Below are 11,899 nucleotides of genomic sequence, written 5' to 3'. Positions count from 1 at the left end.
CGCGCAATGTTAAAGAAATGAATTACATGCAAGCTAGATAAAGGTTATTGCTTGGGTGCAAGATAACTTAAGGAAGGTGTAACATTTGTAGAGGGAATCCTTTGTTAGTTATTTTCTTACCTGTCATCTTTTGCTCAACTGCTTGGCCACTTTTGCCATTCACCAGGTCTCGACTGCAAGTAATAACGCAAATTACAACGCAACCTTGAATTGAGGTGCGAAATGAAGTGCGTTGACGTACACAGAGCGCGAACGAATTAATAGATAGTCTTAGATTGGGTGGTTATTCTAGAGGCGGAAAGTTTTCGTTTTTAGGAGGCAGGAAGGGGTTGGGGCTCAACCAGATTTCCGAACCAGAATATATATATATATATATATATATATATATATATATATATATATATATATATATATATATATATATATATATATATATATATATGGTAATGTTATGCCTGTGAGTTTCGTTTCACTGTTATAGTTCAAGGCTCTTTGGTTATCTTCACTTCTTTATTCATCAAATTTAGGCCCCATGGGTTAGTATTCACCCGATGCACTATCAAATGTTTTCTTTCCAGGATAATGGTGAGCTGTCGAAGCCTTGTACTTACTCGGTAATTAGGTACACCACGTCACTTTGCTCTGGAATATTCCCTTGCTTTAGGTACTGCGTCAACCCTTCAATGGTGCCGTAGGCTTCCAAGTACCCGCCGTCGATGTACTTAGCAAATTCATCCATCTGTACAACGTACGAAAAGACCAAAGAATCTCTCGTAAGCAAAACTGTTATCTTTATTGCAGTAGACTAGTCGCTAGTAAGTAAGCGATATTTTTTTAAAATGGCAAACGAAGCCAACGCACTCTTTCCTGCTCATTCTGATGTAAAAACTAGTTTCAAAAATTAACATAAAAACTTACACGTAATCATGGAGTTTAAAATTTCTAAAGATGCACAGTGGGCTACTAGGTACGCCGTAATGAGAGTTTCGGTTGTATTTGTACCGACGCGCCAGGGTCGTTTACTGTGGATTAAAAAGTCGTGAACCACAATTTTTTGCACTTGGCCCACATCGAAATGCAACCATCGCTGCCAGGAGTCGAACCCGCGACTGCGAGTTCACTAGCAGAGTGTCATAGCGAATGAGTCACCGCGGCGGGTCTTCGAGAATGAAGATGGCACTTCTACATGGAATGGGTTACATTTCTTGCCAATAAATGAATACCAAATAAACATCGATAAGGATTGGACCCAGCCTTGAAGCTACATGAATTTCTCTGGCCAGTGCCGAAGCATAGTTGGGCGAGCCAAAAAATCCAGAGCACGCCCCATTAGCGCTTTCCCTGTTTACGCGATATCATGAGATACCAGCTCCAAGTTCTGATACCCGAACGGGACACATAGAACTCAGGAAGCCTGATCACGAGGTCGTGTGTACTCCTCTGACAAAAACATGTCATTATTTATGACTCAAAAATAAATGCGCTGCACGTATATCCAAGTATATCCAAGGATGATGAACAGAAACTCCTGCGACTGCATTCACAGAAGTGTGAACGTAGTAGTGTATATATACTCAATACTGAGTCTCTTACCTGCTGCCATAAGGTGCGAAATTGTCAGTGGAGCAATTCATGGTTCGCACAGTGCGAAAACGAGTGAATAGTAAGTATGCTTTCGTGCTGTAAACCCATATCAGTTTTCCGCAACAAGCACGCAGTTTTAATCCAGAGGTAGAAAATGTCAAACTAGTTTCGAATGACCTGATTGCAATTATATTATTGCCATCTCTCCATCTTGGATGCGGGAACACATTTGGCGTGCTTTCGTAGCTAATGCGTTTGTTTCATTGCTTCATGTTTAGTGCACTCACCAAGCTCCTGGTAACCCCTACGAGCCTGAATCGAATTCGAGGGTTGATGATGTTATGGTACCGGAGATTTACCTGAAACAAAGGTACAAGAGAATTCTGATAAGCGATGCATGCAAAAGGGAGCTGAACATGACGTAGTTTCACATTGAAAATGATGCAATCTATCCCTGCTCTTATAATTATTTAGGGCCCTGAGATAGCACGCCTTTCTTTTGGCAAGCGACAGGGATCACAAATCTTTTACTTTTGTTAGTCCCGCCGCAAGAGCGAAAGCAGAAAATTTGGCGCATTCGTCATATGTTTACACTCGAAGAACAAATAAACGCTCAAATTTTCTTTTGTGAAAATTTAAAAATGGGGTATGTTGTGTGTTTATGGGTTGTCGAGTTGGGTACGCTTGCATATAAAACCGTGAGCTAATATGAGTGTTGTCCGCCTGTATTTGGTACTTTCGATTCTTTATGAAACCGCACCTGTTTATGCATGTTCGCACATTTTGATGTGCAATTGTGTGCTGCTTGCAGCACCCATGTGAAAGGTCTTGTATGTGTTCTGGCGCTTTGACTGCATGCATTGTTTTTCGCTACTTTTAGCGGTTTCACATATTGTTTGCTATGCGACGAGGAATCGTCGGTGCTACCTGAAAGCACCGAACTCTCCTGTAAATTCATACCATTAAAAGATACTAAATGTACCACACTAAATTACATTTTTGCGAGATGTCTTTCCAACGAAGCAGGTTGAAAATTCTTGGACGAAAGTGTAATGAAAGTACAGCATCGGCGATGTCGAAGTACGGTGACCGCGTTTTCCCTCAATTAAAAAAATAAAGAAAAATCACAGTTCGCGCATATCACTGCATTGTTCTTGATCAAAATTTGCAGAAAGATTGCATTTCGTGCTCTGGATTGTTCAGTATAACACTCTGCAGCGTTATTTGCTTGATTTGTCAAGAAAAAAAAAACGAAATTATCTTGATTTGCGCGCCTAGCAGTCCAACATGGTGGATAAGACGTTACCTGGTCACCTGCGGCATCTGCGTATAGGCAAATCAGGCCCTTGGAAATTGGCCTCATTAATCGCGTGGAGGAGGGGGGATGCAATCTAGACTATGGGGGGAGCAGACGAAGGTAACTTCGCAATCGTTCTTGAAAAACTAAGCAGTAAGAGGGCCATGAGTTCTATTAAACACTTGGAACCCTAAAGGACAACATTTCTGTAAAATTTGATCCAGTACAGCAATAAACGCAAATTAGGAAAATATTTTCAAGGAAGAAACGCAGGCAAGTGTATTTCGCTGCAGCATACGAGAACACTGGACAAATGAGTTAAATATGGGACACAAAGGAATTGCTAGCAATACCTTCGTTCGTACAGCGTGGTATCTCTACGCAATTTACATAACCAGAACTGAAATGGTGCCTTTTGTTATTTTATTTGGCTCTGCGTCGCTGTTCGGTGTTCGGCAACAAAATAAACTCACAGCGTTCATCATCACCGCCAAATAGGTGATCAACTCGTCGTCTGTTTGATAGTGGAATTGGTGCTGTTGGTCTGATATTATAGTAACCTCCACAACGAATTCTTCAGGTAGTCTTCTTGGTGATACAGGTCCCGCAGCGTGGAGGTCTGACGAATAATAAATCAAGAAATCGCACAGTGAAATGTAATAACGAGTATACGTGAAGCCACAGCCTGCGCTAATGAATCTCGGTCTCGTCGCAAGTGCGTGTGGAAATTGCCCAAAGTTAAAAACAAAGCAGCGAGAGTATTCCCGACGCTGCAAGACATTAAAAATATGACTAGATTATGGTTACAATGAGGCCAAGTCTTTTGTGCCGTAAAGTCGTACACTCTAAAAACTAGGAAGGGTATCGCAGGAGTGAAGCGGCCGGTTCACTCTTCAAAGCGTCGTTTTACTCTCGCAAAATGTCGAGGAGAGTGAAATGCATTGTTCACTCTCTCACCAAGGAGAGAGCGAAATGTGCTTTTCACTCTCCCCCTTCAGAGAGAGAGAGTAGTTCTACTCTTGCGGCAATAGAGAACAAAACGTAGCGTGATCTTCTGCTTCAACTGTAGGTGGCTGGCCCCGAACATGGCAATGTATCATTCATGCACGCTGAGCAAAGAACACATCGTTTTGCTTCTAAGAGAACAGGCCGCCGCAGTTCAAAGGAACGCGTAGCGAGCGCTCTACTTTTTCACTCGGAGTTCTCCACCGCGCGCGCGCGCGCTCAAGATCGCGGAACAACACAGCACCGGAGAAAGGTGATCTTTTATTGTGTCTGTAGCTCTCAATTTACTCATCACAGCTTTTCTTTGAATGCCTCAACCGTTGAGCTTCCTGCTTCTGCTCCTCCAAGTACATTTGTCGCCGGTTCCATGTGCCTAAAACTGGTATCTGCAGCTCCTTTGTAATTTGAACTTTAAGGATGTCGCTTTCCTTCTATTACCTCCACAGACAATTCTCTGTGACATGCGAAGAATGTCACAGAAGGAAAAAAAAAACACTTGGCAATGTCTGCTATGTCTAGCCAAGTGTACAAATTTAAGGACTTTCCAGTACTTCTAAAAATTCCAGGCTTTTCAATGCCTTGAAAATGGCATTTTAGAAATAAAGGGTTTTCAAGGATCGCTACAAACCCTGGTTTCTAGCACCTAAATAATTTTACAAGCTTATTTTGGCATGGAGTTCGGAAATTCATGCTTTTTAGCTAACGCTGCATCATCTCTGTACATTGAAACCACGAGAGCGCAACCATTTTGGAGTAAAGAAAAATACTGAAAGCTTTTAATACCACTCTTTTTCTATGGAGCTTCGTATTGCCTAGTTAGGTTTACGAATGTGCCTGGTTTTGGTGGGCGTTTCTTCGACATTTTCTGTGAGAAGTAGATGACTAACCCCCGTATTCAGAAATGTATATTAATACAAAGCCCATGCTTGACTTTATATAAACGACGCCTGGTGCGAACGTCCCCCAGACGCTCACTGCCTTTCTTTTGGTGCGTTCACGACTTGCGTCATTTAGATCAAGTCTAGCATGGGCTTCAAGTTATGATGCATTTCTGAATATGGGGGTAAGCGTGCGCTATTTCGGCAACGCACTGTGCCATTGACACTGAGAGGAAACGGGGAAAACAAAGTTAACGCCCTATACTCCTAAACTTTCGCGTACCTGTGGTGTGCGTGTATCGTGGAAGAAGAAACAGCGCTAACACCAGGACGAAAAAAAGCATCGACCACACCAGCGCTTCGTGGTGTTGTCCATGTTTTTGCGTCGTCCTTGTGTTGCGCTGTTTCTTCTAAAATGCTCAACCAACTAGCCGGCAAGTCTATCCTGTGCATATATATTGAACACACGTATGAATGTAGATGGTCTTCGAAGCTTTTAGAACGAGCACTGCCACAGGATACGAGCAGTGCACGCGTAACAAGTGGACACATTACTCATTTAAACATGCGTGCCAATGCATGTGACGCGGCTATCGGCATAAGCAGTCTCCAAATGCTGGAATGCGTGCTCTTCAAAACGCTAACGATCCGCTGCTAGTGCAGGACAACAGCTCACAGCGGACTGAACCAAACTCTAAACTAATGCACCTGAAAAGAACGCCTACACGGCAGCGTGAGGCACGTCGAAATGCCTGGTACTGGCATCGCAGTTGACCACATACGAATGGAACTGGCGGAAAAAATAAACAGAAATGCTCACCAGTATACGCGCGACTTAAATTCACATACGTGGATGGTTGGCACGATACTTTGTACCCGCGTAATTTCGGAGAACATATAATGCATGGACTGGAAAAGCACTCGATCGTGAGCTGAACGGCACATTTGTTATTTTCCTGGGGTGACGACAAGCCGTGAATAGTTCTCACGTCGTCGTCTACGTTGTATTCCTCCGTTAGTCGTAGCAAGGAATGGAAATGATGCAAACGCAAACGTATTCCAGTACACAACAGCACAGCACACTGCAGAGAAACTCCAACCACCGCAGCCGATTCCTCAAATACATTTGTTATGTATATAAGCTCTAAAACAACACGAGTGAGCGTGGTGGCTTTGTGGTATAATGGTTAGGATGTGTGCTTTGAATTGTATAGATGCGAGTGTACGTGGGTTCGAATCCACGTGATGTATAGAGCAATGTGGTTCTCCATAAGTGTGTGATTCCGTCGACTATTGTGTTCTAATTAGATTATGTGTCTCCTGATTGTGAAATATGCGAAAATATTTGCGGATTAAATGTGAATTAGCTTTTTTTTCTCCGCAGTGGCGTTCGGGACACATACGCATAGGCCGATTACGAGCCGTCACGACTCATGGTAGGCAGCAAATAGCCAGGAAAAATGACTTTAAAATCCTGCATAACATTGCTCACGCCTATTCTGAAGGCCGCTTGGAATTGGGCCACTGAGTCTGAGGAGCCGCCTAGAGAACGGTGTATCAGCGACCCTAATTTGATCTGATTTCCTGCCTGCATGCGTGGCCAGGACTTCGCTAAGAGGGTATTGGGAAGAGTAGTTGCACTCTGTTTGGGGGAGTAGAAGTACTCGGTCTGGTGGAGTGCCATTACCCCTACGGTGAGAGTATTACCACTCTGCGGAAGAGTACTAGCACTCCCTGTGGGAAGAGTATTATCACTCTGCAGAAGAGTACTAGCAATCCCTTGCGGCGGAGTAACAAAACTCTGTCAACAGGAGTTGACCTACTCTCTCTCAAAGAGGGTCGATCTACTCTCGAAAAGAGAGTGAAATATGGGACAAGCCGCTACTCCCTCAAAGGGAGTGCCCGGTACTCTCTTAGTTTTTAGAGTGTAGAGCCATACGACCTACTAGCAGTATGCTGTTAAAAACCTGAAAGGTTCAGTTATTACTTAAGAAAAGCCTACAGAATGGCGATATGTTTAACACATAAACACATTCCACCAGCTGTTTCAATCCTTTGAAGAGATAATGTGTGTAGCTCGTTTAGTTCAGCATTTCGTACACTGATGCATCTTTTAACACCCATTACTGCGGTTAGAGGACGTCATATAAAACGACTCGTGAATTTTACTCAGGCTAAAACACTCGCGAGCACTTCAGCTCGAAGTGCGCCATGTAGTACAGTGTTTTACAAAACAGTCTTCAACGAAGTCATCGTTGTAGTCTCGACTTCAATGCCAGAGCACAGGCACAGCACACAACCAACCTTAGCTGTCTCATGAGATCACAGTGACATTTTCGAAATGTTTCGAAGCTGTGCTGCCTCTGTTATTTCTTTCTTTTTCTGCACCAACGAAATAGCGGCAACGATACCGTTAGACAGGTGTCAAAATGCGCGAGAACCTTATCATGAACAGAAGGTGCAAGGTAAATCTTTTTGCAGTGACACGACAGCCTGAGGTATAACTTTTCAGCTTACTAATGCTAGCTGAAATGTCGTGAGTGTCACGATTCCTTCCGACTTCAATGAAGAAGTGCCAAGACAGTGCAACAATGTTAAGTAAATCTTTTTTTTTCCCGGCACTGGGTGATTTTCTATGGTCATGTCAGTACATAAGTAATAATAATCATTTAGTGATCATAATTGAAAAGTCACGAAATAACATTCAGCTACCCACTTTTACGGCACATGTTACAATTGCTCAACTACGCTGATCAGTGCTGAACACTTTGACATTTTTTACAAGCACTAGTGCGGGGATAACCTTTCGCTAAATTGTAGTGAAGTGTCACTGGCGTTCCCCTTGTTTCACGAGACGCGCCCATACACACCGTGTGAAGGGTCTACGTGGAACCTAAACGCATTTTACGTCAAATTTTGAGGGCGAATATGGCGAAGTAGAGGTCAGACTCGGTATTCCTATTTAGAGCACCCGCCTAAAGCACTGACCTACCATGGCTTAAATTCTTTAACTGAACATGGTTCTGCACTTGATAATTAAGTAAATAATTACTAACCTCTGATTTAATAAATAGTAAGCCAGTGGTTACTACAGACGTAACGAAAGCTTAATGCTTTATTTGCATGGTTCTGAAAAGCTAAACGGAAATATTTGCCTTTAGCCGGGCCCCTTAAGACAACTTGAATGTTCTTTTAAATAAATTGATAAAGAAAAAAAGAAAGGAATTACTGAAAGCCTTTCACAAAGCATGTCGCATGAGAAAGGCTGATTGTCGTAAGGCCAAATTGTGAAACTGTTTGCTCATTTCCTGAGCTTACGTGAGGAGCCCTTCATGCCTTCATATCGCGAAATATCCATAAGTGTAGCAACAGTAACCCGAAAGCTTCTTTCACCTGCTCTCACAAAAGGAGCGCCCACTCTGCGACATCCATCATGAGTCAGACGCAAACGCTTTTAACAATAAGTACAAGGTCATGGGATCGAATCCCGGCGATGGCGGTCGCAACACCCGTGTACTTAGACTTAGGTACGGCATTGGTGCACGTTAAGAAACCCAGGTTTCCCAAATTTTTGAAGTCCCCAACTACGACGTGCCTCATAATCAGATCGTGTTTTTAGCATGTAAAACCCTATAATTATACTTTAATCACTACAACTAAATAAGTTTATCATTGAATTTTTTTATGAAGCAGAAACACAGACGCATGCATGCATTTTTAATATTTGTCGAACTAGTGCCGCAGAGGAGCACAACTGGAATCGATGGAATCACCTGCGTGCCTTTGTCGTCGTTCACAGCATGCCTGCATCCAGAAGTGTTTTAAAGAAACTTTGTAACATTTCGCGGAGGTAAGGGTACATAGAAAGAAAATATGCGGATCCAGCGCACGTGTTGAAATCTGTCGGAAACGAAGCTTTCGTGAGTGCTTATGAAAATGCTCGAAAACTGAATGCGATGCGCTAAATGATCTTTATAGTATACTTTTCAACGTGTGATTTCATGCAATGCTTATGTTTACGCTCCGTACCAGCCAAAAGATTAATGTGATGCAATGTTTCTGTTTATGCGCTACGGCTTTCCCAATTTATGCCAAAAATGCTAACAGCGGCTCATGCTAATGGGCACTGCGAGACGCCGACGTAGTGATGCCACGAGTACAAAGATGTCTGTCGAGGGACGGATGGGTGAGAGCAGATGTAGTTTGAGAGAAGCAAGGCAGTACGCCAAGGGCCCTGCCACGTCACCTGCCTGCAAGAGGTGCAGGGACCCCGAGACTCTGGAGCACCTTCTCTGTGCCTGCCCATCCTTGGTGCAGGGACGCTCCGTAGTGACCAACACTTACAGACGCCACGGCCTTCCAGTGGCCACAGAGACTGACCTGCTGTTCCCGGTGTGTCCCCGACTTCCTGTGCTGCGAAGCCTGCTGTAGGTTATGAATTCCACTGGAATAGACACCCTGTGAACGCCCGCTACAACGCTGGCCACTTTACTGAGGACTGTCAGCTGTCGCGCTTAGTGGAGTCTATTAGGCCACATCCTCCCTCTTTCTCTATCATCTTTCACTTCCCACTCCCTCTTCCCTGACGACACTTCGCCGTGCTCCCTCACGGGTTGCAGAATCAAGCGTCTTTCCTTTCTTTAGATCACTATCATCAACACGCAAAAGACACGGGTGAGGATGACTAAAAAAATGGCTGTGGCTTAGCTAAGGTTAAGCCCAGGATGCGAAGCATACTAGCCTTTATTTTAGTTGTTGAACCACTGTTTAGCCTGGTGAACTGCTGTTGCTTGGCTATATTTGGTTGGGCTAGACGAAGAAACAACTCATGCGTTACTCTGCTTCGCCTTCAAGAGTGGAACGCGATAGCGTTCCCGTCGACCCGCCAAGGGGTGTAAGACAATGGGCTACGGCGCAGCGACTACGCGCCCCGCACTGGACGCGGTGAGCGTCGAGCAACGCAGCGTTCGGCGCGGCAACGAAATGTGCGCCTGAGCAAGCGACGCACGCCTGAGCCTTAGAAACAGCTCGTTTCTAAGGCAACACCGCATTCACTAGAGGCGCTTTTGTACCGCTTTGAAGCATCATACTCGTGGCTCAGTGGTAGCGTCTCCGTCTCGCACTCCGGAGATCCTGGTTCGATTCTCACCCAGCCCATCTTGCAAGAGTTGAGCCAAAGCCACCTAGAAACAAGCGCAGCTGCTTATATACCGCCGTGACGCCGCGAGCGACGGCGCGAGTTGGAGCCCCGTTTCTCCTCTGTCGTGACGTCACGGTGTCACGTGGTATGGCATGGGGTAAAAGGTCATTGAAGGCGACACCGCCGCGCCTGAGGAGCTGGGTTGAGCTCTAGTAATATGCTTCGCATAATAATTTTCCCGTTCCATTCATGCATTTGAAGGGCGCTGCAGAAAGCGCGCACATGCTTTCGCGCGAACGTAGTATTGCTAGCACCTGGTATGAAACTTGAGGCACGCGCCTGTTGGGCAACACAGCAGCAGCCACTGTCAAGGAAGTCCGTAAGTGCTCGCTAAAGGCTCACACTAGGCCAACCCGACACTGATTTCGGTCTGCCGACTGTCGGCGACAGCGTTTTTTTCCTTCGTGTCGGCACCTCTGCCACACTGCACCGACGCCGACAATCTGCCGACGGTCGGCGGAGAGCTCGGCGTCGGTACAGTGTGACAGAGATTGGTGTCGGGTCGGCCTAGCGTGAAAGCTTCGCTTGAACAAGCATGCGACGTTGTCTGGCGATACCGGAACGTCGTTCAAGGAACTCTCTTGTGAAACGCCTTCGTTCAAGCCAGGCTTGCGTTTCCCCGCCTGCCCAGCAGCGGAAAACAGCGCGAACGTGCAGTCGAGCAACCCATGGGCATGCAGGCAGGTGAAGCGCCCGTCCAGGCCTAAAAGTGCGAAAAAAATAAAAGGAAGCATGAACGTTTGCTTCACGGCTGTTTTACGGAAAGGAATCACCCGGGAAGCTTCATTAAGCGTGCCAGATAAAGAAGCTTCCAAAATTGACGAAAAGCTACCGCAGTGTAATGAATAATCTGGGCCATTCTGCAGGTGGGGTGCAAGGAAAACAGGCTGAATTGTCTGCGGCCTGTGGCAGGCACGCTTCTTCATTGATTTAGCAAAAAACTACAGGTAGCTGCTATTTTCCTAAATTTTATTTACCAGTTCGGCCAAGAAGATATACCACTTTTTTCTTTAGCTCGCGCATTTGTTCTACAAGTAGTGCAAAAGGAGAAAACACTAAAGCATACTTACTTGTCGTCCACATTGGTGCCATACTTTCTAAAGGTGCTTCGTCATTCAGCGCTGCAGAAATAAGTATGTTGTTCCTGAGTAGCTTGTAATACGGAAGATGGCAATTTGAACATTTGCGCCTATTCTTTTTTAAAGTAAGCATTTTACCTTAAATAATATTTATTACATGAAAGACGACTATCATAATCCTTCCTAAGGCTTAATTATAAAATCATAAACGTTAGCTTGCGTTTGTCATGAGTGGCACACCACGAAGATCGACAATCCACACAGTGTCGTAGTTAATAACTTTGTACAGTGGCTTTGCAACCGAGCGGGCTAACTTAGGTGACAAATATTCCAGCATGGCTAGCATAAATATCTGTCCACCGTAATAAATTTCTATCTATAAAAAAAAGGCAACACCGTTGCTGAGCATATTGCGTTAAATTTGTATCCTTTTTAAAGAAAATTTTGTAGTTCTTGCTGGAATTGAACAATGCCCCCACGCGTTGTTCTTTATCGTAGATTTTATATCCAACGTCGTTTTGCTTGTTTTGTTAGCTGTTTAATTCCTGTGTTCATCTCGCTGTCCCTTCATGTAAACTGGTGGCTATAGATGCTCTGGTTGGTAAAAATGCTGTGGAAGTCCAGGGAAACAGTGTAAATGAGACGAGCAAATTATGCTGCAAAACGTACCTGTTCTTGCAAGTTCATCGTCGGTTTCTTGCACTTCATATATGCGGTGAAGCATGTGACCTTGTGATGAGCGCTCGCCTTGTGGTACGGGCTTGATTCTAAGTCTATTGTTAATGATGCCTTCCTGTTAGGAGAGTTATAAAACAATTCAAGGACAAATGTAAGACAGAATCCACACGCAGAAGCT

The 11,899-nt window shown here is 44.6% G+C and overlaps 2 protein-coding genes across 2 annotated transcripts in view; one reads left to right on the top strand and one right to left on the bottom strand.

Moving 5' to 3' along the window:
- Positions 1–11,899, top strand: part of LOC139050657 (venom metalloproteinase antarease TserMP_A-like) — a 265,847-nt gene that overhangs the window by 9,746 nt on the left and 244,202 nt on the right. The gene's annotated exons all lie outside the window — the stretch shown is intronic.
- LOC139050659 (venom metalloproteinase antarease-like TtrivMP_A) overlaps positions 1–11,899 on the bottom strand; it is a 38,906-nt gene that overhangs the window by 19,661 nt on the left and 7,346 nt on the right. Inside the window, exons 4-9 of the mRNA XM_070527251.1 lie at positions 11,713–11,836; positions 11,035–11,085; positions 3,355–3,500; positions 1,872–1,943; positions 612–739; positions 121–173 (exon numbers count right to left, since the gene is read on the bottom strand). Of these exons, the coding sequence (XP_070383352.1) occupies positions 121–173; positions 612–739; positions 1,872–1,943; positions 3,355–3,500; positions 11,035–11,085; positions 11,713–11,836 (574 nt within the window). The remainder of the gene's footprint in view (positions 1–120; positions 174–611; positions 740–1,871; positions 1,944–3,354; positions 3,501–11,034; positions 11,086–11,712; positions 11,837–11,899) is intronic.

Source organism: Dermacentor albipictus, chromosome 10, assembly GCF_038994185.2.
Source record: "Dermacentor albipictus isolate Rhodes 1998 colony chromosome 10, USDA_Dalb.pri_finalv2, whole genome shotgun sequence".
Classification (NCBI taxonomy): Eukaryota; Metazoa; Arthropoda; class Arachnida; order Ixodida; family Ixodidae; genus Dermacentor; species Dermacentor albipictus.
Note: the sequence above shows the minus strand (reverse complement) of the source record. Positions and strands in the feature narration are given on the sequence as shown.